Raw genomic sequence first — 27,322 nt, 5'->3', positions numbered from 1 at the left:
ACTTCTCCCCAAGGTCCAGGCATTCACTGGTGTGTTTACATTCCAGGTAATGTCTGAAGGTGGCCCTCAGCCTCAATCTATCATTCACTTCTCCATCAGTAATCAGACCGTGGCTGTTGTTAATAGGAGGGGCCAAGTTACAGGGAAGGTAGTTGGCAGAGCTGTGGTCCATGGCACCATCAAGACAGTAAATGAAGATACTGGAAAAGTCATTGTGTTTTCCCAGGTATTGGTTCTTTGTTCTGCTCTGCTTCTACTCCTCCATCTGGGAATCACTGGGAGGTAGAGGAAGAAATAGTGATGGGGAGGGTGTCAACAGCCCAGGGAAGTCTTTTCAGTCCCCTCATTTGGTATTCTCTTAACCAGGCATGGGCAATATGTAATCTTCAGTGAAAAACCCACAGAGTACTTGGCATTGTTATAAGACATAGTCCCTATACTTAAGGAATTGTTTCAAGAACAAATACAAAACAGAAACAAACAAAAAACCTATATCTATGGCATGTTTGTTGTTGTTGAATGCCCCAAACAACAACCAACAAACTAGTTATCATAAGCATCCACCCCACAGACACTCCCTCTTAGCCTAAGCTTGCTCTCCACCCTGTTGAGCAGGATGAAGTGCAGATTGAAGTTGTGCAGCTAAGGGCTGTTAGGATCCTTGCAGCTGCAACTCGACTCATCACAGCTACTGAGGTCAGTAGGATGGCTCTGTTCCAGGTTCATTATTTTGATAATGCCAGCTGGACAGGATGTATAGCACAAAACCACTCTTCGTTTTCAGATGCCAGTTTACGTCATGGGAGTGACCAGTACCCAGACCCCTTTCTCCTTCAGCAATGCCAACCCTGGGCTCACATTCCATTGGTCCATGAGCAAAAGGGACGTATTGGATCTAGTGCCCAGGCATTCAGAGGTATAAACTTATCTGTTTATTATATCACCTTAGGGATCTTGATACTAAATTTATTTTATTTCATCATAAGTTGTTTTGGTTTTGGTTTTGTTTTTTTTTGCGGTACGCGGGCCTCTCACTGCCGCAGCCTCTCCCGTTGCGGAGCACAGGCTCCGGACACGCAGGCTCAGCAGCCATGGCTCACGGGCCCAGCCGCTCCGCGGCATGCGGGATCCTCCCAGACCGGGGCACGAACCCGTGTCCCCTGCATCGGCAGGCGGACTCTCAACCACTGCGCCACCAGGGAAGCCCCCATCATAAGTTTTAGACTAACTCACTTCTAAACTACACAATATTATTACTTACTCTTTTTCCGATTGTTCTGTGAATACTGGAAACCTGAAAATCATATGAAGAATCCAAATTTGAGTATTCAGATAATACTATATGATGTTTAACATACTTTGCTGGAAAGAGCTCTCAACAAAGCAATGCTTCCTTTGATGTATTTGTTGTTGTATAATGTTGTATTTGTGAGCAGATGACTGTGTTACATGAATAACACATTATGAATATAAAGTATTTATACATAAAGTTTAAATATATAATCTTTCAACATGTTCAGACACAATTATATTAATAATCATGATGTTTGTGCTGCATGATGGGCAGTTGACATTAAGAAAGGGCTTCCCTGGTGGCGCAGTGGTTGAGAGTCCGCCTGTCGATGTAGAGGACGCGGGTTCGTGCCCCGGTCCGGGAAGATGCCACATGCCGCGGAGTGGCTGGGCCCGTGAGCCATGGCCGCTGAGCCTGTGCGTCCGGAGCCTGTGCTCCACAACGGGAGAGGCCACAGCAGTGAGAGGCCCGCATACCACAAAAAAAAAAGAAAAAAAAGAAAGGTGGTTGCTGAGCACACTCCTGGGCCCACACTACTAGGAGCTGGGGAATAACTGGAATCCTATCTTGAGCATGAAGAGTGCCATGGGTGTCATGGGGCTGGTGTGGGCCACCAACTGGCAGCTGATTCTAGACTGAGTACCTTATATCAATGGCAAATTTAAGAAGGACAATTAATTAAACTGCTCCTCCACGGTTCCCTTTGGTGGTACCGGCTCCTCCCAATTCAGCACCTCCTGCATCTGGAATGGCCAAAGCCCTCAGGATGGCTATTGAGGAAATCCACACTGCAACATGAGTCTTTATGTTTTTTAAAATAGCTTTGGTGTTTCAATACATATAGCACTAAACCTTACTCTGAAACCTGAAAAAGAAAAAAAAAAAAAAAGAGGTGGATGCTAGACAAACTTTACCTACTTCACAACGTTATTACCTGATCATCAGTTTAATGGAACCCACCCAAGATGGTCCAGGATCAGTGGCAGCCACTTAGGTCTGAGCTTTACCTTAGGAAGAAGGAACCTGGGGCCAAGGTACCCAGTAGGTCACAACTCAGTGCCCACAAAAACAAAGAATCAGACCTTGAGAGAGATCAGAGTGGTTACAGAAGCTAGAATTAGTGGGTCATTTCTGGAGCCAGCTAAAAAGAAGAGTCTGGAAAAAATTTTAAATTTCCAATTTTCTTAAAATATCCTAGATCTGTAATCTAGGGAAACTCTAGTGGTTGAGTCTTCTAGGGAAACCCTAGTGGTTGAGTCTTCTATCTGTCATGGACTGCGCAGAGCCTGGTTATACTTGGAACTGAGAAGAGATAGAACTGTACTTAGTTTGGTAGAGTTCTGCAGAAGGATTTGGCTTTTTTTCTTGAATAGCAAATAGGAATTGTGTGAAAGGAGGGGATGGCCTAGGTCTTAGCATCTATTCTAATTTTTCCTCTAATTTTCTTATCTAAATAATGTCTTTTCTCTAACAGAAGAAATGATTGAGAGCCATACAAAGATTTTCTTCCCCTGCCTTAGACCTCACATAGACAACTGGGTGATGAAATAGGCAAATAGAAAGGTCTCTAATGCCCTACAAGGTAGACTTCCTGCACTGTGGTGTCACCATTTAGAAATTCACTTGGATTAAACAATTATAAACCACTCATTCTTTAGCATAAGACTTTCTTCCAGACAACTGATTGAAATCTGCACAAAGGAGATGGGAATTTTTATGTAGGGGAGGAGGGAAAGGTGAGTTTGGAACTTGGAACTCTGTATGAGTCAAGAGAGTGAAGGAAGGTCTTGAGCGCTCCAGACAGCAAAAATGCAGAGGAGATAGAACGTGAAATGAGTGCCAAAAAGGTAGGCAAGTGCCTACTTCAATAGTTGCCTTAGGGGACTTCCCTGGTGGCGCAGTGCTTAAGACTCCACGCTCCCAATGCAGGGGGACTGGGTTTGATCCCTGGTCCAGGAACTAGATCCCACATGCATGCCGCAACTAAGAGTTCGCATGCCATAACTAAGGAACTGGTGAGCCGCAACTAAGGAGCCTGCCTGCCACAACTAAGACCTGACACAACCAAATAAACAAACAAATAAATAAATAACATTTGCCTTGGTGTTGGCCCTCCCTTCCCTCTCACCAGAAATCTGTCAAGGCCTAATCCTTATCCAGTCTAGACTAGAATGGTGAGTGAAGCAAGTGAGGAAATGGTTAGCTAGTTTAACACAATCCTAAAACAACAGCTTCCCTTTCTTGTCTTCTTCCTTCCTTGCTACCACTCTGAACTCCAGGAGTATATTACCTCACTTCTCTCTCATCTCAAGTTCTACTGTTTCAGCCTATTGAGGATACCCCTTCCTTCATTTCCATTCTTCTCCTATCAATGAATTGACTTCTTGCAAGATAAGAATTCTTGCATAAGAGTCTTTCCAGAATTAGTTGAGCACTGAACACAGAAGTTTACTTTAGGGGTGACTATGTTTCTGGGAATATGAAAATAAACAAATATGAAAATAAACCCTGGGGGAATTCTCTGGTGATCCAGTGGTTAGGACTTGGCATTTTCACTGCGGGGGCTCGGGTTGAATCCCTGGTTGGGGAACTAAGATCCCACAAGCCTCAAGGTGCAGAGAAAGGAAGGAAGGAAGGAAGGAAGGAAGGAGGGAAAGAAGGAAGGAAGGAAGGAAAGGAAGGAAGGAAGGAAGGGAGAGAAAGAAAGAAGGGAGGAAGGAGGGAGGGAAGGAAAGGAGGAAGAAAGGGAAGGGGAGCGGGGGGGGAGGGGAGGGAAGATAAGCCTGGAACTCTAATTCTTCTAGATAGCTATTTTCAACAAAGAGGGAAGGGCACAGTGTTTATTCATGAATATTTCTTAATCCATCCCTTTACTCTCTAGGTTTTTCTACAACTCCCAGTAGAGAATAACTTTGCCATGGTTGTCCACACAAAAGCAGCTGGTTGGACCAGTATCAAAGTCACTGTCCGCTGTATGAACAGTTCCTCTGGGCAGTTTGAGGGGAATTTGTTGGAACTGTCTGATGAAGTTCAGATCCTGGTAAGGTCCCAAAGCTAAATCTTGTGTTTTTATTTTTTATTTTTTATTTATTTATTTATTTTATTTATTTATTTTTGCGGTACGCGGGCTTGTCGCTGTTGTGGCCTCTCCCTCTGCAGCGCACAGGCTCCGGACGCGCAGGCTCAGCGGCCATGGCTCACGGGCCCAGCCGCTCCGCGGCATGTGGGATCTTCCCGAAACCTGGGCACGAACCCGTGTCCGTTACATCAGCAGGCGGACTCTCAACCACTGCGCCACCAGGGAAGCCCTAAATCTTGTTTTTGTATATCAAGGAGAAGAAAGTTATATTCTCTTACCATCCATGAAGAGCTTAGTCTGTATAGAGATAGAGAAATTGCTAGAGGGATCTCTGGATTAGGCTTATGGTTTCTAGATCTTTGATATTCCTGCTAATTGCTTCTATGAGTACTGACATTAGAAACTACAGCACATGCACTCCCCTCAACTCCCAACACAGTGAATACAGTATATGAACACATAATAACTAAAGAGGAATTAATTTCTGATTTGTTCTGCCTAACATAGATATTATGATACAGTCCACTTAGCTATACTCACAGGTAGAATGAAATCCTATCCTAACTTCTGGTAAGGTATGAGAGTACGAATAGTTTTTACAGATGTTCTCAAACTGAAAGCTAAATGGCCCTATTGTTTTTAGAACTCAAAGAAAAACTATTTTTTGTGTGGGGCAAATAAGTTTCTCTACCTCTGAATTTGGGACTAATTTTTTTCCCTTTATTTTGGCTTTGGTTCCCTGATTCAGTGAGGGGTAGAGGAAAAAGCACTTTACCAGGAGGCGGAGGACCAGAATAGTGCCCTTGCTAATTAAATCCTACAGATTCTTCATTCTCAAATCTCTTTTCAGATTATTAGAACTAAAATTAGAAATTTCAGTGGGACTTCACTGGTGGCGCAGTGGTTAAGAATCCGCCTGCCAACGCAGGGGGCAAGGGTTTGAGCCCTGGTCCGGGAGGATCCCACATGACGCGGAGCAGCTGAGCCCGTGCGCCACAACTGCTGAGCCTGCGCTCTAGAGCCTGCGAGCCACAACTAAAGAAAGCCCGCACGCAGCAACGAAGACCCAACACAGCCAAATATTAATAAATAAAATAAATTTATTTTTTAAAAATTAGAAATTTCAAAATTATTTCATATCTAATATCTAAGTAATATAGGGGATGTGGTAAGTGTAAACTGTGCCCAGTCCCTTGTAGTCAGAAGCAGGGCTAATATTAGGTTATATATTCTACACTACCTAAATAAGTTTTAAATGCCTGGCTCATTTTGGAAAGCAGAACTGTGGGACATTGGGCTAAATTGAAGTTGGGCAGACTTGATTTGTAGTTGTCCATTTGTGAGTAAAGGTCATCATTTGTCTTTTTCGGAAATGAGGAAAACATCATTTTCTCATTCTAGGTGTTTGAAAAACTACAACTTTTCTACCCAGAGTGCCAACCCAAACAAATTCTGATGCCCATGAATTCTCAGCTCAAACTCCATACCAACAGGTAAGGAGAATGGAGAAGAAGGCAGGCCAGGATCTAACTTTACCCTCAGAGAAACATGGCACATAGAAAGAACCATTGCCTTCTAGGTTATTTTTCTAACCAACATATAATTTTTTTTAGTTGAACTGAAATTCACATAACATAAAATTGTACAATTCAGTGGCGTTTAGTACATACACAGTATTATACAACCATTACCTCTAGTTCCAAAACATTTTCATTACCACCAAAGGAGGCCCATACCCATTAAGCAGTCTCTCATCATTCTCCCCTTCTCTCAGTCCCTAGCAATCACTAATCAGCTGTCTCTGTGAATCTAAATATTGTATATTTCATGTAAATGAAATCATACAATACGTGACCTTTTCTGTTGGCTTCTTGCAGTTAACATGTTTTCGAGGTTCATCCACATTGTAGCATGTATTGGTACTTCATTCCTTTTCATGACTGAATAATATTCCATTGTATGAATGTAACACATTTTGTTTATCCAGTCATCTGTTGGTGGACTTTGGTTTGTTTTCCCCTTTTAGCTATTGTGTATAGTGCTGCTATGAACATTCACGTACAAGTATTTGTTTGAATACAGTTGGCCCTTGGTATCCACCAGGGATTGGTTCCAGGACCCGCACTCCCACCAAAATCTGCAGATGCAAAAATCCATTCTATAAAAATGGTGTAGTATTTGCATATATGCACATCCTCCTGTATACTTTAAACTATATCTAAATTACTTATAATACCTAATACAATGTAAATGTTATGTAAATAGTTGCCAGTCCAAGGCAAGTTCAAATTTTGCTTTTTGGAACCTTTTGAAATTTTCAGCCTGTGCTTGGTTGAATCTGCAGATGCAAAACCGATGGATATGAAAAGCTGACTGTACCTGTTTTCAATTCTTTTAACCAAATAATTTTTTAATGATCAATATGTAATAGTATTTGATTTTTAAAGAGCTAAGCATAATCCAAAGGCTGACTTTTACCTGAGGAAAAAATAACTACACAACATGGAGAATGGCAAGCAGTTTTCTCAGAGTACAGCCTCTAACAGTAATCCTGGCAATCTCTACTCCTTTCTTTCTTGTCAAACAGAGCCCCCAAGAGATGCCATTTGCCCTGTTTATTCCCTAGGGTAGGGGCCGCCTTTGTGAGTTCCCGTGTTCTCAAGTGTTTCCCTAATTCATCTGTCATTGAGGAGGACGGTGAAGGGCTCCTGAAAGCTGGTTCCATTGCAGGTACTGCTGTGTTGGAAGTCACTTCTATAGAACCTTTTGGAGTCAACCAAACAACTATAACTGGGGTTCAGGTGAGTTCAGGGACTTACTCAAAAAAATAAAAGGAATATCATGGCCTTAAGAGGCAGATTTGCTTTTTTAAGAACTAGAAACTTCTCTAGAAGTCAGAAATGAACTGTAAGATAAGAGGACAATCTTGACATGAACCATCAAATTAAAGTGGACTTTACAGTACTTGTTATAAGAGAGATTAGCCTCAAATTGGTATGAATGTCTTCTGAGCAGCTTTGGCAAAAGGGTTGGTGTGGGAGAAGCATAGAACTATTGCTATCAAAATTAGGCTTTGTTTTTAGAATTTTTTTAAAATTAGAAGAGACCTTAGAGGTAAGTTAGTCTAAAACAAACAAAAAAATGTTTTGTGCATTAAAAATCGAGTATATTCCAGCTTCTGTGTTGCTCCTTTTACGTATATTATCTTTTTTAACTACCACAAAAACCCTATGAGATAGGCATTATTAGCCCTATTAAACTGATGATAAATATGAAACCTAGAATGGTTAGATGAAGATATGAAATAATAAAGCTAGGATTCAAACCTGGACTTCCCTTACTGTATCAGTTTATCTCTTGCAGTGTGAAAACAAAATTTACAGTATTCTTGATACATGATCAATTATTTAACAATAAATATTGACACTTTGCACAAAACAGAAAAAATGCAGTCCTTTCCTCAAAAAGCTCCAGCTTCTTTTCACATTTCCACTGTTTTAGTAATTAAAAAGCCATTTCCTGTACTGTCATATTTCTTTTTCACTCTGTCATCTGAAATCAAGAGCTAACTATTTCCTACAAAAGAGGAACACCATTTTTATCATTGATTATAAGTCTCAGAATATGGTCTCAGCTCCTCTCCAATGCATCCTTCTCTGTACTAGTAGGTTTTGTCTCCCACAGGTAGCACCAGTGACATACCTGCGAATGAGCAGCCACCCCAAGCTACACACAGCTCAAGGAAGGACCCTATCAGCCTTTCCCTTGGGCATGTCTCTCACCTTCATTGTTCAGTTTTACAATAGCATCGGAGAGAAATTCCACACACACAATACCCAGCTTTATCTGGCTTTGAACAGGTATGGAAGGCAAAGGAATGGTGTTGACATTGTGGTAGACATCTTACTGATTAACCTGGTATTATCTAAAAGCTCCAGGAAACTCCTCTCATATTCTGCACTTGGAATCTGATCTTTCTTTCATTAAGATGGGGGAAAGACCAGAATTAGTTGTTCAATGAAGAAAAATTTCAGTATGTTTGAATTTGACAAGTCCTAGTTCAAACAAAGCTCCTGTAGGGAGCCAACTGGAGTATTATCAAAAAGCCATACTAAAAAAAAAAAAAAAAAAAAAAAAAAGAAGCCATACCGAAAAAACAATCTTTTTTAATTAAAAAAAGCCTAGGGACTTCCCTGGTGGTCCAGTGGTTAAGACACCGTGCTCCCAATGCAGGGGGCCCAGGTTCGATCCCTGGTCAGGGAACTAGATCCCACATGCCACAGCAAAGATCCCACGTGCTGCAACTAAGACCGGGCACAGCCAAATAAATAAATTAATTAATAATGATTTTTTTAAAAAAGCCTAGCTGGGCACTATATATATAAATGTAATAGACCTGATCTCTGGCCCTAGTTGCTTACTCTCCATTGTAGAATTCCATCTGAACTTTTGAGCTATTGAATATAAAATGGTGTGATAGGGTCTGCCCCCAGAACTGTTTCCTAACTATTGACTCTTTTCAGAGATTTCTACCTTTCACGTCTGCTTTCAGAGATGACCTGCTGCTTATTGGACCAGGGAATAGGAACTATACTTACATGGCTCAGGCTGTGAAAAGAGGGGTGACACTTGTGAGGCTCTGGGACCAGAGATATCCAGGCATGGCAGATTATATTCCTGTTTCTGTAGAGCACGCCATCGAGCCAGACACCAAGCTTACCTTTGTCGGAGATGTCATCTGCTTCAGTACTCACCTCCTCAACCAGAATGGTTTGGATACCTTCCCTTTCTCAACCTCACAACTGACAGGATTAGAAAGCAACTCATCCCTTAGATTTTTTTTTTTCCAAATTATCTAATATCTAAGGGGCTCTCTGAGAAAGAAAATACTTTTGTGTGTTTTATTTTTCATGTTAACTGATAATTCTGTTTAGTGCCCATTTCTCTCCATAGCCAGCCAATTAGAGGTCAGCCAGTAATATTTACCAAGTGTCTACTGAATATATAGGCAGTGTAGAGTACTGTGCCTTCTCCTCCATTCCCAGCTTCTGAAGGAGGGTAACTGCTAAGTTGAACATCAGTAAAGGATGAAATAAAAGGAAGGAAAGGGCAATAAGGCTTTAGTTCTAAGAACCAATTGTGTGCACACTGTTTTGTGAGGCACATCTGAAGGCCTAACTTCTACATATACCATCACTGTAAGAAGGTTTGGCCTTGTACCGGGCTACACTATACTCTTGATCAGCAAAGCATTTCTGTTCTAAGAAGTACTATTGAGTTACAGAAAATCAGTCTTGGGTTAGGAAATGTGTGTTATATCTTTAGGCTTCCAGGTAGCATATCCCAAAATGGTATATACTGACTGGGTATATGCAACCAAATAATCCATCCAAGTAAGGCTGGCTGGGGTGGTATGTGGCTTGGGCTTTGTGTCCTCTTTGGGGAACTATGGATACATATGTTTGGGTAAAGTGATGTAATACTGGACGTGACTTTAACATTAACTGTATATTTTAGACTTGATACAAAGCGAACTCTATTCAGCTTAGGTCAAATCCTCCAATCCTGTAACAGTTAACTTGTAAGCAACCACTACTTACTAACATGTAATCCATGGCCAGTGAGCTAACTGTGCTTACAATACCATGATTGTTAATCTTTTGTCAGTGAAGCAGAGGCTTTTTTTACTCCCTTTTCCCAGGTTCTGTCAGGACTGTCCCTCTGTCTTCCATTCTGGAATTTTTTGGGCATCTCAAATCCATACCACTTTGGATGAGGAAGCAGAAGGGCCACATGCCAGGATCAGTAATCTAATCTAATATTTGACATTCCTCTGCCACCTTGGGACTTAAACCAAAATAAACGCATCCTCTCTTCTGCCAGTTGACACTTGCTTGCAGTCTTCCTGCTGATATCAATCAGTAGGTCAAAGCAGATTCATCCTTAGCAGGGTCTATACAAAGTTTAATCAGAGTGTTATTCCTATGTGTAAAAAGCATTTTTCTTTTTCCTAAGGAGAACAGTTACATTCTCCAACTAAGTAGCTTTTGTGATTGTGAAGGTCAGCAGTTCCTATTTTATTTTGCTGGCATGACATGTGAAGGGGAACCTGACATTAAGAAAACAACGTTAGGGACTTCCCTGGCGGTCCAGTGGTTAAGACCCTGTGCTTCCAATGCAGGGGGCCTGGGCTCGATCCCTGGTCAGGGAATTAAGATCCCATGTGCCACGTGACGTGGCCAAAAAAAATTTCTTTTTAAGAAAAAAACCAAACTTACCCTCAAAGCCGGGTGTTCCTCCCAGGAAGGGATATATGTATGCTTGAATGGTCTACTGACTTGGATTCTGAGTAAGGTTAGAGTGACCAATTTATATCAAAGGTTGCAGCCAAGTGCTTTCTCTTGTCTTTTCCTAGGTGAACCCGGGATGTGGATGATTTCCGCTGATGACAATATTCTACAAACAGACATTGTCACTGGGGTAGGAGTCGCCAGGAGTCCAGGAATAGCAACAATTTTTCATGACATTCCAGGACTAGTGAAAACATATCGAGAGGTAAACCTAATGTTATGAGTTGAAGGGTTCATGGGAGTTCCCTGGTGGCTTAGTGGTTAGGATTCCAGGCTTTCACAGCCGTGGCCCGGGTTCAATCCCTGGTCGGGGAACTAAGATCCTGCAAGCCATGTGACGCGGCCAAAAAAAAAAAAAAGAGTTGAAGAGTCTAGAGTAACTATTTCCATATATGGGAATATGCATATAGAAAGCACATCCTATGAAAAGAAATACACTCACATATCAGATATAAAGCCAGCCAACAAACTTTACTGGAACATAAAGGTAAATCGTGATTAAGGTTCTTAACCAAAAGAATGACTAGTCTGATTTATAATTTAAAATATCACCATGAGGGCTTCCCTGGTGGCGCAGTGGTTAAGAATCCTCCTGCCAATGCAGGGGACATGGGTTCGAGCCCTGGTCCGGGAAGATCCCACATGCCACGGAGCAACTAAGCCCATGTGTCACAACTACTGAGCCTGCGCTCTAGAGCCTGCCAGCCACAACTACTGAGCCTGCATGCTGCAACTACTGAAGCCTGCATGCCGAGAGCCCATGCTCCACAACAAAGAGAAGCCACCACAATGAGAAGCCTGTGCACCATAATGAAGAGGAACCCCCGCTTGCCACAACTAGAGAAAGCTCACGCGCAGCAATAAAGACCCAACACAGCCAAAAATTAATTAATTAATTAATTAATTAATCAGAAAAAATATATATCTCACCATGGCTACAGGTTGGTACTAAACTGTAGGGGCAAGAGTAGGAGCTGAGGGCTACCCTGGTGGCGCAGTGGTTAAGAATCCGCCTGCCAATGCAGGAGAAATGGGTTCGATCCCTGGCCCGGGAAGATCCCACATGCTGCAGAGCAACTAAGCCCGTGTGCCACAACTACTGAGCCTGCACTCTAGAGCTTGCGAGCCACAACTACTGAAGCCTGCTCTGCAACAAGAGAAGCCACCAAAATGAGAAGCCTGCACACCGCAACGAAGAGTAGCCACCGCTCGCCACAACTAAAGAAAGCCCACATGCAGCAATGAAGACCCAATGCAGCCAAGAAACAAAAAAGAGTAGGAGCTGAGAGACAAGTTGGGAGGCTATAATTGCAGTAACGCAGCTGAGTGTGATGGATCAGGGTGATAATAGAGGAGGTGGTAAAAAGTTGATCAGATTCTAAATATATTTTATAGGTATAGTTGATACAATTTCCCAATAGATTACTATATGTAGAGTGTGAAAGAATCAAGGATGACTTAAGATTTTTGACTGAACAACTAAAAGGACAGAATTGCCATCAACTGAAATGCGTAAGACTGCAGGTGGAGCAGTTTTGGAGAGAAGATCAGTTTTGGACATGTAAAGTTGCATGTCTATTAGATGTCAAATGGATGTGTTGAGTAGCTAGATAGAAAAGTCTGGGAGTCATTGGCATAGATATTTAAAGCCATAGATCGGACTCCCCTGGTGGTGCAGTGGTTAAGAATCCACCTGCCAATGCAGGGGACACGGGTTCGAGCCCTGGTCCGGGAGGATCCCACATGCCGTGGAGCAACTAAGCCCATGCACCACAACTACTGAGCCTGCGCTCTAGAGCCTGCACTCTAGAGCCTGCGAGCCACAACTATTGAGCCTGCGTGCCACAACTACTGAAGCCGGTGCACCTAGAGCCCATGTTCTGCAACAAGAGAAGCCACCGCAATGGAAGCCTGTGTGCTGCAACTACTGAGCCCACACACCACAACCACAGAAGACCACGAGCTCTAGGGCCCGAGTGCCACAACACCTGAGCACACGTGCTGCAACTACTGAAGCCCGTGTGCCTAGAGCCTGTGCTCTACGAGAAGCCACTGCAATGAGAAGCCCATGCACCGCAACGAAGAGTAGCCCCCACTTGCCACAACTAGAGAAAGCCCACATACAGCAACAAAGACCCAATGCAGCCAAAAAAAAAAGCCATAAGATCATCAAGAGAATGAGTGTAAATAGAGAAGAGGTCCAAGGACTAAGTTCTGGGGACACTCCAATATTAAGAGCTCTGAAAGAAGAACAGGAACCAACAAAAGAAATTTATAGGAATTTATAAGAATGACCAGGGAATGGGACTTCCCTGGTGGCACTGTGGTTAAGAATCCGCCTGCCAAAAAAAAAAAAAAAAATCTGCCTGCCAATGTAGGGGACACGGGTTTGATTCCTGGTTTGGGAATATCCCACATGCTGCAGAGCAACTAAGCCCGTACACCACAACTACTGAGCCCATATGCCACAACTACTGAAGCCTGTGCGCCTAGAGCCCGTGCTCTGCAACAAGAGAAGCCATCGCAATAAGAAGCCTGCGCACTGCAACAAAGAGTAGCCCCCGCTCTCCACAGCTAGAAAAGCCTGCATGCAGCAATGAAGACCCAATGCAGCCAAAAAATAAAAATTAAAATTAAAGAAAAGAAAAAAAATTTATTAAAAAAAGGAAAGAATGGGTAATGGGAGGAAAACCCGGGAATCCTGGTGTCCGGGAAGCCAAGTGAAGAAAGTATTTCAAGGAGGGAGGGGGAGATCAACCACGTGAAAGCTATTAATGGGTCAAGTATGAAAACTGAGAAATGACTGATGGCTTTTTGCAATATGGAGGCTGGTGACTTTGAGGAGTAGCTTCAGTGGAATGATTACAAGCCAGTAATCAAGAGGCGAGTTGTTGGGGGGGTGTGTGTGCAAGGAATAACGGCTTTATTTGGAAAGCTAGCAAATTGAGAAGGTGGTGGGCTCCTGCCCCAAAGAACCATGTTGTCTGAGTTAGAATTCAAGCTCCATATCCATACTAAAAGGGGAGGGGGCAAAGTCAAACACTTCCTGGTTCCCATCAGCCTCCAGTGGGGGGATGGGTTCATTTTTTCATCCCTGCAGTCGCACACAGGTGGGCCTGGTCAAGATGTTTCCTGTGAGCTAAACAAAGGTATTTTAGCTTAATGCTCATTTCCTGGGAAGCAGGGTTCCCAGAGATGGGCCTTTATGTATAATTTAAGCTTTTAGGCAACATCCCTTTAGTGATTAACTTGTAGTAGAATACAAAAGGTTCTTCCCTATTACAGTTTTAAGGTCCTTGAATATATGAAAAAATAAAAAACTACGGTAGTACTGAGGAGACTGGACAGTATACTGCATTTAAATTGAAGGAATTTGGGAGGAATCCCCTGGTGGTGCAGTGGTTAGGACTCTGCGCTTCCACTGCAGGGGGCGTGGGTTTGATCCCTGGTGGGGGAACTAAGAAGTAAGATCCTGCATGCTGTGTGCCACAGCCAAAAAAACAAAGAGGGAAAGGATACCCAAAGGTGTTAGAACCCAAAAATAAATAAATAAACCAATAAGTTGAAGGTATTTGGGGGGAAAGAGCCATCATTATCACCATCTTCTCTCAATGTAATCATTAAGCACTTGCCTTATATTCAAGGCACAGTACAGGATGTACAAAGATATATTAGGGTTCTAAGTTGAAATGTAGAATCTAATGGGAGGGATTTTAACAAGTATAAAAATACCTACAATATAAGGCAGAACACTACAAGTATTTTGAGAGAAACAGAATACTTTGAGGTTTCAGAAAAGTTAAGATTATATGCAACTAAAGAGAGAAAAAGAAAACTTTCTAAAGGAAATTGCAACTGTCTTCAAAGATATCTAATAGGGAATCATACAAAGGGAATATATGTCAGAAGGAATAATGCACAAAGACCTCCTTTTAGAAAAAAATGTTATTTTCTTCTTAAAAGTAAACAAATTTTGTGGTTCTCAAATATGTGATCACTAGAAGGGCAATTTGCTCTTGTGTGAAACTGCTTTTAGCTAAATAAGTTATGAGGGATGGAGAAGAAGGGAACCAGATTCTCTAAGAACGTAGGTACCAATTTTCCTTTGGTTTGCTGACAGGTGGTGGTCCATGCATCATCAAGATTAACACTCAGTTATGACCTTAAGACTTATCTCACCAATACCCTCAATTCAACTGTGTTCAAGCTCTTCATCACCACTGGCAGAAATGGTGTCAATCTTAAAGGTCAGCAATCTCTTTATAGTTCTGGGTCATTATTCCCACCTTTCCCATTCTCCCTCATTTGCCCCTTTGAATTAGGAATACAAATTTTCTTTCATTTCAAAATTGATTCTACTTTTACAAAGAAATCACCGAGGGACTTCCCCAGTGGTCCAGTGGTAAAGAATCTGCCTTCCAATGCAGGGGACACGGGTTCGATCCCTGGTTGGGGAACAACTAAGCCCGTGCGCCACAACTACTGAGCCCTTGCACCTCAACAAGAGAGCCTGCATGCTGCAAACTACAGAGCCCGCACGCTCTGGAGCCTGCATGCTCTGAAGCCCGCCCGCCACAGCTAGAGAGAGAAAAACCTGCACGCCATAACTAGAGAGAAGCCCTCTAGTGTGCTGTAAGGAAGAGCCCGTGCGCTGCAAGGAAGGATCCCACATGCCACAACCAAGACCCGACGCAGCCAAATGAATAAATATTAAAAAAAAAAAAAATCATTGAGCACTATGAGACCTCAGAAATTATGACTGAATTAAGGTTTTTTCTTTTTTTGCGGTACGCGGGCCTCTCACTGTTGTAGCCTCTCCCGTTGCAGCGCACAGGCTCCAACGCGCAGGCTCAGTGGCCATGGTTCACAGGCCCAGCCGCTCCACGGCATGTGGGATCTTCCCAGACCGGGGCATGAACCCATGTCCCCTGCATCAGCAGGCAGACTCTCAACCACTGTGCCACCAGGGAAGCCCTGGATTAAGGTTTTGAAATAGGCTCAACCTAGTCACTGTTGTCTTTTTAGTTATAACCCTGAGATCAGGAGGTAGCCTAGACCAAAGATTTCCAAACATGGCTGATTTTTAAGGTTATCCGAAGAAATTTTAAAAAAATACAGATTCTTAGGCTCCATCCAGATATAATAAGTTTGGGATAGAGCCTAGGATAAGTTTTTTTTTTATTTTTTTTTGGCTGCGTTGGGTCGTTGTTGCTGCGCACGGGCTTTCTCTAGTGGTTGTGAGCGGGGGCTACTCTTCATTGCAGTGCACGGGCTTCTCGTTGCAGTTGCTTCTCTTGTTGCAGAGCACAGGCTCTAGGCGCACGGGCTTCAGTAGCTGCAGCATGCGGGCCCTAGAGCGCACAGGCTTCAGTAGTTGTGGCGCACAGGCTTAGTTGCTCCGCAGCATGTGGGATCTTCCCGGACCAGGGCTCGAACCCGTGTCCCCTGCATTGGCAAGCGGATTCTTAACCACTGCACCACCAGGGAAGTCCAAGATACAATTCTTTTAAAGCTTCCCAAGATTTGAGAATTGTTGGACTAGATGATACCTGAAATGTTATTTGGTCAGCGAACTTGCCTTGTGCTTTTCTTTTTTCATTCTGTATTGGGCCATGATTTACTGTCAAAAAAAGGGGGGAGGAAAGATAACTAAAATACAAGAAGCTTCTTCTAATAGATTCCAAATGCTATGTTAGGAATTTTTATATCTTTTATCTCATTTAACAATCTCATCATGTAGTAATTATCATCATTTTAAAGATGAGAATACTGGGAATTGCCTGGCAGTCCAGTGGTTAGGATTCTACGCTCTCACCATCAAGGACCTGGGTTCAAACCCTGGTCGGGGAAAAAAAAAAGATGAGAATACTAAGTCTAAGAGCAAGTAATCTGTACAAGGTAACAACCAGTTAGTGGCAGGAGTGGTGGATATGTTCCACTCCAAAGTCCATGTATATCCTTTCATTCCTCTTTTTTTAAAGAACAAATTCCAGATTTGGGGGCAGGGGGAAGGTAAGGGGTGGGGAGAGGGTAGGGGGCGAGAAAACACAAACCAACCAGAGAAGTCCAGAATATAACAGAATATAACTGTTTATAAAACAAGATAATTTAAACTCTAATTGCCCTTTTTGTCCTTCAATTTTAGGCACTTAATATATTTTCGTTTCAAAGTAGATATTTAATCTTATAAATACAATCTAACTATGTATGTATAAATAAGAAAACTTGATCTTTAAAATTCTCCAGGTTCTTTTACAAAGTATTAAATGTTTCTTCATAACATATTCACTCATTGTTGTCTACCTTATTAAATTTCACAGAGATTGTAATTCACCCCCCCACCCCGGCAGAATCTTTCTAAAACCACAACTATTATGAAACGTCATGTAACAGTTCTTCTGATATTGCTGATAGTCTCCAAAAGATGAGAATGGTCGCTAGACTGCTGGCAACTGAGAAAGAGCTTTAGCAAACTAAGACCATTAAGAAACTGTGCAGGGGAAAATCCTGTTAACAAGACATAGTTCCTATTTAATTTAAAATGCATCCATTGCAGCTGACCCAACCTTGGTGCCAGTCTGTTTCTTGCTGGCTATGTGGCTCCTGTTTAAGGCACCACTTGTAATGAACTTCTAGAGATCTCTGACTTGAATCAAGCTGCAAAACAGTATGTTTTGGAAAACAAATCTTCCTGGACTTAAAAGCTACCTCCCAAGTGTAGCACTTTATTTCTAACAGCTGTCCAATTTCTGTGTAATCTTATTACCACCGATGAATTCCAAAAACCTTTGAAAGAGGACAGCAGCTATGATACTGATAATAGAAGCCCCATTATAGTCACAAACTAGCAGAAGCAAGGTCTTACAATCCTCTTTCACCTTGATTGTGGTAGGACCCAACAGAGCTGGCAAGTAGACAGCTGTAGCAAGTCAAGCAGAACTGACCCTTTGTTATTTATTTTTTTAGTACCAAACGGCCTCTATATAATAGCCTCCCCTTTAACAAATTCCTCTTTGTGACAGAGCTATTTCTCTCTTTTCTGCTCATTAGGATCCTGCACCCCAAGTCAGGCCTTGGCCATTACAACAACACTTCTTCCAGAGACCCTCATGCGGTGCCATGTACAGTTCAGTAATACTTTACTAGACGTTCCAGCAAGTAAAGTCTTTCGTGTCCATTCAGATTTCAGCATGGAGAAAGGTGGGTTCCACCAGTTGAATCTGGTTTCCCCCTTGTTTTCATACTTGTGCAAATGTCACTTTCTTACTGGACTGCATTTCTACTTTCCAGTTTCATCTGCTATATAACTGTGGAATCTTTCTCAGTCAGCATTTTTATTCTATCCATTCAACAAACTTTTAACACATGTCTATAATATACCATGCTTTTCTATTATAACTTACTATTTTCTCCTTTGTTAGCCTGTTATCTTTGTGAGGGCTTGGATTATGTCTCATTCATCTTTTATCCCCAACTAGTAGCACAGTGTTCGAATGTTGCTGAACTGAAGGATATTCCAAGCAGAACAGCATTAACAAGTGGAAAGCAGAAACAGGCATGACACTGGGAGGACTTTGAATAAATCAACTGATCTAAAATGAGACAATTCGGGCTTCCCTGGTGGCGCAGTGGTTGAGAGTCCGCCTGCCGATGCAGGGGACACGGGTTCGTGCCCCGGTCCGGGAAGATCCCACATGCTGCGGAGCGGCTGGGCCCATGAGCCATGGCCGCTGAGCCTGCGCGTCCGGAGCCTGTGCTCCGCAACGGGAGGGGCCACAACAGTGAGAGGCCCGCGTACTGCAAAGAAAAAAAAAACAAAAAATAAAATAAAATAAAATGAGACAATTCATGTCAAATGTAAATACGTAATGCTATATCATGGAAGAGCTTCTACTCCAAGGTCAGGCAGTTTGAATGGTATGAGTAATGAGAAACCACTGATGGAAGGTTCATTCAGCAAACCGTTGCGCACCAAACAGAATGCCTGGTGCCAGGACAGGCCCTGGAGGTACAGCGGAGTAAGACAAGGCTTTTAACTCTTACTAGAATTGCACAGGGCGATTAGTTATAAAGATATACATGGGATGCTAGGACACCAGAAAGAAAGGAGTATCTACATCAAACCTGGCAGTTAAAGTGAGGTTTTAAAGGGGAAATAATCTTTAGAAGGATGACTAGGACTGAGGTAGATGCGAAGAGAACAGGACATTCCAGGCAATATACAGCCCTGGAAAAGTTTTCAAAAATAAGTTTAAAGTATAAAGTGGCAGTACCCAGAATGGATAAGAAAGAATGGGAGGCAAGGAGACTAGTAAATGCAATTTACATTGCAATAATCCAAGCATGAATCGATAAGTGTCTAGACCAGATTAACAGAGAAATACTAACAGAGGGGCCAGATGTGAGACATTTCAAAGGACGAGTTAGCAAGATTTGGATATAGGAATGAAGGAATAGATGTCAAAAGACAACTGAGGTTGAGCATGGGTAACTAGAAAAACAGTACTATTGACAGAAATAAGGGCATCAAGAGGTGGTTTGATAGAGAAGTGATTAAACCATGTTCAAAGCTTGCCTTTCTTCCACAAAACCCTTTACTGATCCAACTCTGACTACTTCATCCTATATCCCCTTAATTTCCATTTACACTATTTTAATACTCCCTGACATGTCAATTTACCAATAATGGTACCCTTAAGTTCAATTGTGGGTTCCCTGGGACTGTTTCATCTTTGGTAAACTCCTCCATAGTGGCCAACAGTGTGCTAATAGTGAATACTCAAAACTTGAGTTCACATTTTGAATTTGCATGTAACTATTTTTCCTCCCTATCCTAATCCAGTTGGCTAAATAGAGCCTCTGAACCTTCCTGCTCAGTTTTTCCTCTTTTCTTCAGGGGTTTATGTCTGCCTAATCAAGGTTCGACCCCAGTCAGAAGAGCTACTCCAGGCCCTCAGCACGGCTGACACCTCAGTCTACGGTTGGGCCTCGCTTGTCAGTGAGCATAGCAAGAATGGAATGCAAAGAATCCTCATTCCTTTCATCCCAGCCTTTTACATCAATCAATCAGAATTGGTTCTTAGCCACAAAAAAGACATCGGGGAGATAAGAGTACTGGGAGTGGACAGAGTTCTTGAGAAACTAGAGGTATGTTAAGGACTGAAGCAAAACAGATCAGGGTTTTGAAAAAGAGATTTTTCACTCTCAGTCCAGGGCAAAGGAACAGTTACTGAATGACTTGATAAAATTCACCACAGGAAATTCTTAAACAAAATGAAGAAAATCTGTCCCCTTCACAATGCCAGGGGGGCCCCCAGAGTCCAAAATCTATGTCAAGAGCCTTGTCAGTCTGGAAGATAACACAAATTTTATGTATATATATATTACACCAATGCTGTCTTGAAACAATTTTAGAATGCTAGAACTTTTTTTGAAGGCTATATTATTCTCACAGATCGTTTTCTTCCCTTATCCTTCAACACATCTAAGTGAGAAAAAGTGACTTGTCAGACAGCTAGCTAGAACTAGAAATCCAGATGTCTTACTGTATATGTTTAAGATTGGAATGTATTGACACAAAACTGACTTTTCTTTCAAACATGTTCCATTTCCTTTTCTCCAAGGTCTTCCCCAGCTCCCCAGTTCTAGTGGTCTCTGGCCATAGGCCCTCTTCCCTCACACGTGGTCTGGCTATCTACCCCATAAAAGTAGTCAACTTCACTTCCCTCCAGCAGATGGCATCACCCGTTTTCATCAATATTTCCTGTGTGCTCACCAGTCAAATTGAGGCTGTGCGAGTGAGAGCTATGAAAGGCAAGTCTGGTGCAGGTGAGCATTGCGGGTGCCTATTTTTAATCTAGAGGCAAAAAGACAGAATGCATTATGACTTAGTCAATGGGAAACATTCAGCCACTTGACCAACATTATTCAAACTAGCTGGGACATGGATCTTTATTCTCCAAGCCTACTCTATAAAATATAACCTTCAGGTAGCTTTCTTATCACTAGCTAGATGTTATACTTAAATTATGTTATGTCATTTTGTCAGCTTCATAAGTATACTTCTTACCCTGTTTTAAACCTCTTGATAAATGTCTCACTTACTTCAAAAGTATTTAGCAAACCTTTGTGCATCAATGGGCAAATGGTGGTAACCCTAGAACCAAGACTTAGCTTCCCCAAATCCCGATTCTACCATTACCCAGTTTAGAAATGATGTCAAGTTTGGGTGGGATGGGAACCGTTATGGAAAGAGGTGTTAGGAAAGCCAGAGAACCATCCTCCTTACATGTGTCACTCCCACATGCCCATGCCTCAAGGGAAACAGTATTTCTCTTAATTACTGGGAGTGAATTAGGCTGAACCTTAGTACATCTAATGGGAGGTTTTTGCTACTATAAGCACCCAATCTGTACGGGTCAATAAATATTCTAAGCATATTTATATGCATTTTGTTTTAATTCTCATGATTCTAAAGAGTTTTCTAAAACTTTATAAAGATGTTTTTCCCTTTAAAGAGTTGAGAAAATTGAGGTGTTCAGGGTCCCACCAACTAGAAAGTGTTCAACTCCAATCTGTCCTCTTTCTGTGAGAGCAGTTTTTTTTTTTTTTTTTTTTTGCGGTTCGTGGGCCTCTCACTGTTGTGGCCTCTCCCGTTGCGGAGCACAGGCTCCGGACGCACAGGCTCAGTGGCCATGGCTCACGGGCCCAGCCACTCCACGGCATGTGGGATCCTCCCGAACCGGGGCACGAACCCGTATCCCCTGCATTGGCAGGCAGACTCTCAACCACTGCACCACCAGGGAAGCCCCGTGAGAGCAGTTTTTAAATCTAGAGTTCATGGATCTCCACAAAGGTCCACAGATAGAACTCAAGGTGTCCATGCCTTGAATGGGGAAAAAAACTGCATCTTTATTTTCAATTAACCTCTAACTGAAAGTTAGCATTTCCACAGATTATGAATATAGGCAACAAATCACAGCGGTATTATGTGACTTTGTCACCAAGGGAAACCATAGATGTTCTCATGTTCCAACTGTCACATGTCAAAATATTTCATTTCAGAATTACATCAAAATTACGGTAGTTATCAGACCTAAAACTACTTTTTTATTACTAGAGCACACATACTACTGTATCACAAATTAGGCCTTTGAACATTTTGCTATCCGTATATTACAAATTAGGTTTTTTCCCTATTTTCATGAACTCTTGATATTAATTGGTTTCCTTTATTCCTACTACATTTTATCTTTTGCATTTAAAAACATTCTGAGTTGGGATCCATTGACTTTATCAGACTGAAGTTGCCCATGGCAAAAAAAAAAAAAAAAAAAAAGTTAAGAACCCCTGCACTTCTTAGAGATAAGAAGGACAAGCAGTATAACAGTACAATCACAGTGGGTGGGAGTCTTTAGATACAAATATCCAACCTTCAGCTCATTCATACAAGTGTGTGCCTACTGTTATGTGCCAAGCCCGGTCCCTACTTGCAGAAATCAGATTTAAGACAGGGCCCAGGGGGCTTCCCTGGTGGCGCAGTGGTTGACAGTCCGCCTGTTGATGCAGGGGACACGGGTCTGTGCCCCAGTCTGGGAGTATCCCACATGCCGCAGAGCAGCTGGGCCCGTGAGCCATGGCCGCTGGGCCTGCGCGTCCGGAGCCTGTGCTCCGCAACGGGAGAGGCTGCAGCAGTGAGAGGCCCGCGTACCGCAAAAAAAAAAAAAAAAAAAAAAAAAAAAAGACAGGGTCCAGGGACTTCCCTGGTGGTCCAGTGGCTAAGACTCCATGCTCCCAACGCAGGGGGCCTGGGTTCGATCCCTGGTCAGCGAACTAGATACCACATGCTGCAACTAAGAGTTCGCATGCCAAAACTAAAAAGATCTCGCATGCCACAACTAAAAAGATCCTGCGTGCCGCAACTAAGACCTGACACAGCCAAATAAATAAATATTTAAAAAAGACAGGGCCCAACTAAGACAGGAATTAGTTCAATGCAGCCAGAACAAAGGGGTGCTATAAATTAATGTGCCTAAGTTTTATTGGGACTCCCAACAGTGGGACCTGATCAGGGATTAATATAGTCTTGTTTCTACTAATAAGCAACCTCAAATTAGTCTTCAGAGTGAAGCAGTTTGTAAACAGTGTGAAGTTGTTACAACAGCTGTGAAACAGAATCTGGTGAGAGCTAAGACCAGTTAAGAGCCCAGAGGTAGAGGGCCTATATAAGGGATGCAGAATAGGAACTAGGTCCAAGGGCCTGGTGACAGTTTACCCGGGAAGGCCAGTTAAATTCAGGCAGTTTTGTGGGGCAGGGAAGAGTTCATTTCTAGACACTGAAAAGTTTGAAATAACAAAAGGCAAGTGCCAAGCATGCTTTAAACACAGAAGTCTTAAGTTTTATTGAGGACAAGTTTATAAACATATCAGAATGTACCTGAATAAAAAAGGACAAGTAGCCCCTGGATTTAAGACGTCATTGGTGATCCAACGAAATATTTCATTCAGTTTAGAGGGATTAAAAGTAGAAGTTGAATCACCATAGACTATCACAAACTTGGTGAAGGCAAACAGTCACCTGGAGTTAAAGTGCACAGGAAAGGTAACAGGCATTTTAAAGTGGCAAAGAATTTATTCTTTTGTAAGCTGAAAAGAAATGAGACTCAAGAATTGTAGTTTACTGTTAGAGGTAAAAAGCCAAAAAATAGGTAAGAGGAGCTAAGTTCAGTTCACCCCTTTTTCTCTGGTAAGAAGCAAAACAATTTCCTAGAGAGCTGGGTTTTGACTGTTTCAGCTAGATACTCTTAGGACCACACAAGTTTTTAAATGCAACATCTGTCCTGGATAACTATAATCTTCTATTATTCTGCCAATGTGTAGATCAATGTGAAGATTCAGGTGTCCTCCAGAAGCTCATGGGTTCTTACCAGATTTTCTTTACCCTCTTTGCGGTGTTGGCATCAACAGCTTTCCTCTTTCTAGGTAAGGAGTCCTTATATTCAGCACCGTGGCCTTTTGACTTGGAAACTGCCTTCATTTTATTTCACAAACTAAATGAGGATGAAAATTAGCTGTTTATCACATCTAATTTGGGACATGCAATTGAAACTGATTTAGCCTCCCTACCCCTAGTCACCAGTGGACCAAAGATCCCGCCCAACTTACTAGGAAGCAATGAACTGCATGTGGCCAACAAATACCACTCAGAAGTGGAAATTACTGCTAAACCTTAGATTATAGCTAGTTTTGCTCAAACACATAGCTAGAGATGATTCAAGCAACACAACACGTACTATCATCTACACGTGCATTTCCCATCTTCCAACCAGAAGTTGGAATACCTCTAAAAATCATTGAATAAAAATGTCCTGTAAGTATAATTATTTAATTTGAAGCCTTTTTTTATAGCAATACTTGCCCCTTAAGGCTTTCCTCCAGTGAAAACAGTTCTCTTTGGTGACATCTCCCTTATTCTTTTTCCAGCATACAATGCCTTTCTAAACAAGATACAGACAGTTCCAGTTGTTTATGTACCAACTCTAGGTGCACCACAACCAGGTAAAGAATCACCATCTTTATCGCTGAAAAGCTCAGGTATCATCCTCATTCACTTTTATTCACCCTTCATCTATTTTCCTTCCTCCTTTACTTCTAGGTTCTTACACATCCACACATTCTCCCCCTCCCTTCATGAGTCCACAACCCCCACCAGCGCAGCATCGGCTACAACATTGGCTTTGGAGTACAAGGCACTAACCTCTGCTTGGACAAGTCCCCTTAACTGCAGGGGGCTGGAGATTTCTAGCCCTAGACCAGGAGCCTAGCAGCAACCTCTACACTCATAAGCCTCCAAACAAGCCTTCTGAGAAATGTAAATAAAGGATCCTAAGCTGTTTTGTGTTAAAGTGGTGTGCTGGATGGCGTTTTAAAGATCAACTGTCAGTGCTTAATTCTAAGAAAACACAAAAGTGAAAGCAAATACCCCATTTATATACCATTCCAGTTTTTAATCAAGCTCTGCAGACTTACTCAATGAGCCTAGGGATAGGAATGTCCCAAATGGACTTTTTAAGTATTTGACCACTTACTTGCCCCAAATGACTCTACAGTCCACTCTTCTGATTGCCCCTGAATACGTGAGGTAGGAACTTCCTAGCAGTAAAACAAGACAATAAACAGGACGTATCCAAAATGTGTTTATTGGGATGGTTTCCCATTCATCTTGATTCCAGGGGCTTTTAGTGCTGCTTCCGTCTGAAAGAGCACCCTGCAAGAATAAGTTCCAAAGGTTAACTGACAGCAGCCTACTTACCCTGTCCCACCCCCACAAATCAAAAAGATGCCTGATACCCACAGGAAACCTACATCTGTAGTTTTCTCAACTCTTTTAACTCCTACCTACTCACTTAAAGACAACATCAGCTTCAGTTCATATGAAGCCCCTTTTATCACCCATCCACCCCAGCCTTAGACAGCACTGAGATTAGTGCTTTCTAATTATGCTTTTGGAGAAAAAAAAAAAAAAAAAAAGACTATCAAACCCAACCCTCTTTGCAAGACAGCCTGATCATTTACATTATACATGACCTCTCTTAAGATTCAAACCCCAAAATCACAACATTAATTAAACCATTTACCTTCTGTAAGCCTTGCTTTTCCTCCTGTAGGCTGGCAGAGGACAGTAGAGCAGCCAACACACAAAACTACTGTTTGTGCATGGCTAAAGACGGTGGTGATTTTATAGCATCCTGTGAAAAAACACCGAGTTACCCTATTTTCCCCAAACCTTTATTCACTTAAACATATGCTGTCATGTATTAACTGTAAAACAAGCATGTTATGTAAATTCTTGAAATTTACTTTCCTATTCTAAATCGATTACTTGGCTCTAGGTATACATTAAAGCCAACTTAGAAGCAACCTGGACTATCTGCCCCCACCTATGACTTTTTTGTTAATGCGTTACCACCATCATCCAAAAGAACTATCCGAGAGTTAAAATATAGACAATCCTCTATTTGGTGAGAAGGGACGCTCAGTAACTGGTCAACGAATCCACCCCCTTGCCTCCAGGTACAAGTATATAAATGACCACAGCAGAAGCCCAACATAACATTCCAGTGTTTCTCAACACAAAGAAATGTTACGGTCTGCACATAAAGTTTTGAAGGGAGCTCACTATGGATCACTGTTCCTGAAATGCAAAATTTTACCCATCTCAAACATTCAAATTTTAAGAAATCAGAACCGCTTCAAGGATACCTTTTTCCTTGGGGTCCAGTGCTTTCCCCACTACTGCAAGTTATCTCCTCACCTGGGCATTTCACATCCATGAAATAGGAATTGGGGCTCTGCACCAGGCGCTTCTTCTTGTGTTTCCTCTTCTCCTCTTCTGGAGAGGGATGAAGGAGATCCTTTGCGAGCTAAGAGAGGCAGAAATGCAGAGATTTAGAAACCAACGGCGAACACGGGATGATCGAAAACAGCCCCCACTGCCACACACCAGGGAGAGCTCGCCCCTCGCCGCCCCTGCTGTCTGCGCAGCTGGGCCGCCATCTTATCGCCTCTCCGCTCCCGTCTAGGCAGGGGGCCCCATGGGCCTCTGCAAAGTGCGGAGAGCAAGTGAGGGCCCTCTGCGATCCGAAATCAGCATGAGGGGAGCGTGCGGACAGAAGAGCGAGATCTCCACGGAAACCTGCACCAAGGAACTCACAGGCATGTTCTCGTGGGGAGGTCGTCACCGTCGGAAAGGAGCGAAAGCGGAAATCCTGCTCCTTAAATCCGCCGTCCCGCAGGAAGTGACGCCTGGGCCTTCTGCCGCCATGTTGGGAAGGTCCTTCTCTCACGGTGTGCGGGCGGCGGGGCGAGGTGGGGGCTGCCATTTTTGAAAGGTCTCTAAATGACAGGACATAGATGAGTCGCCATGTTGAGAGAGTGAGCATGTTCTCTTAAGGTCAGCGTTTGATCTCTATTGAGGGGTAAATGGACAATTTTTAAATTTCGCGCTACACTTTAACAATGGGAACTGCTTAGGAAAACAGCGAGACGGAGCCATGTCTGGAACTTATTAAATAGAAATTTATTAATATTTTAATATTAATATTTAATATTTTCCAATTGGTTTAGTTTGCCCATTTTTAACAATTCAGAAATGTAAATATAAAAAAAGGAAGTCCTCATATTTTCCGCACCTCCAGCCTATTCGTAGGGCTAACCATTGTTAAATTTTATTCTCTCCATCTTTCCCTCTAATACTAATTACATCACTCACTTATGTAGTGCATATTTGTGCATTGTTCTGACTGCTTTTCACATGTTAATTAATCGTCACAACAACTCCATCAGGTTGATACTATTATTATCCACATTTTACAGATGGGGAAAGTGATGTCCAGAGACATTAAACAAATTGTCCAAAGTATGCTACTAAACTGCCTTCCAAAAAGGTTGTGCCAGTTTACATTCCCACATCCTTTCCCCCACATTTTCACCAGCACTGCCTTTCCAAGATTTCTAATCCTGGCAGCATCGACACTCTTGACAGGGAATGAGAAGAAAAAATGAAGAACAAATCATGGTCTCCTACAGTAATGATCAAAG

General features: G+C 42.4%; 2 protein-coding genes across 3 annotated transcripts in view; one reads left to right on the top strand and one right to left on the bottom strand.

The window, feature by feature from the left end:
* The window catches only part of NUP210L (nucleoporin 210 like), a gene marked incomplete at its 3' end in the record, with an annotated part of 73,725 nt that extends 49,247 nt beyond the window's left edge, over positions 1 to 24,478 (top strand). Inside the window, exons 23-38 of the mRNA XM_079728384.1 lie at positions 47 to 226; positions 616 to 696; positions 785 to 916; positions 4,176 to 4,334; positions 5,775 to 5,866; positions 7,000 to 7,174; positions 8,058 to 8,233; positions 8,926 to 9,143; positions 10,789 to 10,928; positions 14,844 to 14,970; positions 17,774 to 17,923; positions 19,620 to 19,870; positions 20,347 to 20,551; positions 23,603 to 23,704; positions 24,206 to 24,280; positions 24,378 to 24,478. Coding sequence (XP_079584510.1) covers positions 47 to 226; positions 616 to 696; positions 785 to 916; positions 4,176 to 4,334; positions 5,775 to 5,866; positions 7,000 to 7,174; positions 8,058 to 8,233; positions 8,926 to 9,143; positions 10,789 to 10,928; positions 14,844 to 14,970; positions 17,774 to 17,923; positions 19,620 to 19,870; positions 20,347 to 20,551; positions 23,603 to 23,704; positions 24,206 to 24,280; positions 24,378 to 24,478 — 2,364 coding nt within the window. The remainder of the gene's footprint in view (positions 1 to 46; positions 227 to 615; positions 697 to 784; positions 917 to 4,175; positions 4,335 to 5,774; positions 5,867 to 6,999; positions 7,175 to 8,057; positions 8,234 to 8,925; positions 9,144 to 10,788; positions 10,929 to 14,843; positions 14,971 to 17,773; positions 17,924 to 19,619; positions 19,871 to 20,346; positions 20,552 to 23,602; positions 23,705 to 24,205; positions 24,281 to 24,377) is intronic.
* Positions 13,626 to 26,466, bottom strand: RPS27 (ribosomal protein S27). 2 transcript variants are annotated; one of them, XM_079728386.1, is made up of 6 exons: positions 26,436 to 26,466; positions 26,037 to 26,145; positions 25,360 to 25,470; positions 24,811 to 24,989; positions 23,650 to 23,772; positions 13,626 to 13,862 (listed from the first exon to the last, which is right to left on the bottom strand). In XM_079728386.1, exons 1-4 carry the CDS (start codon positions 26,439 to 26,441, stop codon positions 24,961 to 24,963), a joined length of 255 nt encoding a protein of 84 aa, XP_079584512.1. In that variant the 5' UTR covers positions 26,442 to 26,466; the 3' UTR covers positions 13,626 to 13,862; positions 23,650 to 23,772; positions 24,811 to 24,960. The 2 variants fall into 2 exon arrangements, with proteins under 2 accessions (XP_079584512.1, XP_079584511.1); XM_079728385.1 differs by lacking the exon at positions 13,626 to 13,862 and having other exon boundaries at positions 23,095 to 23,772.
* Positions 26,467 to 27,322: the final 856 nt, after the last annotated feature.

Source organism: Hyperoodon ampullatus (genome assembly GCF_949752795.1).
Source record: "Hyperoodon ampullatus genome assembly, chromosome: 2".
Taxonomy (NCBI): domain Eukaryota; kingdom Metazoa; phylum Chordata; class Mammalia; order Artiodactyla; family Ziphiidae; genus Hyperoodon; species Hyperoodon ampullatus.
The sequence above is the reverse complement of the archived record's forward strand: the minus strand, read 5'-3'. Positions and strand labels throughout refer to the sequence as shown.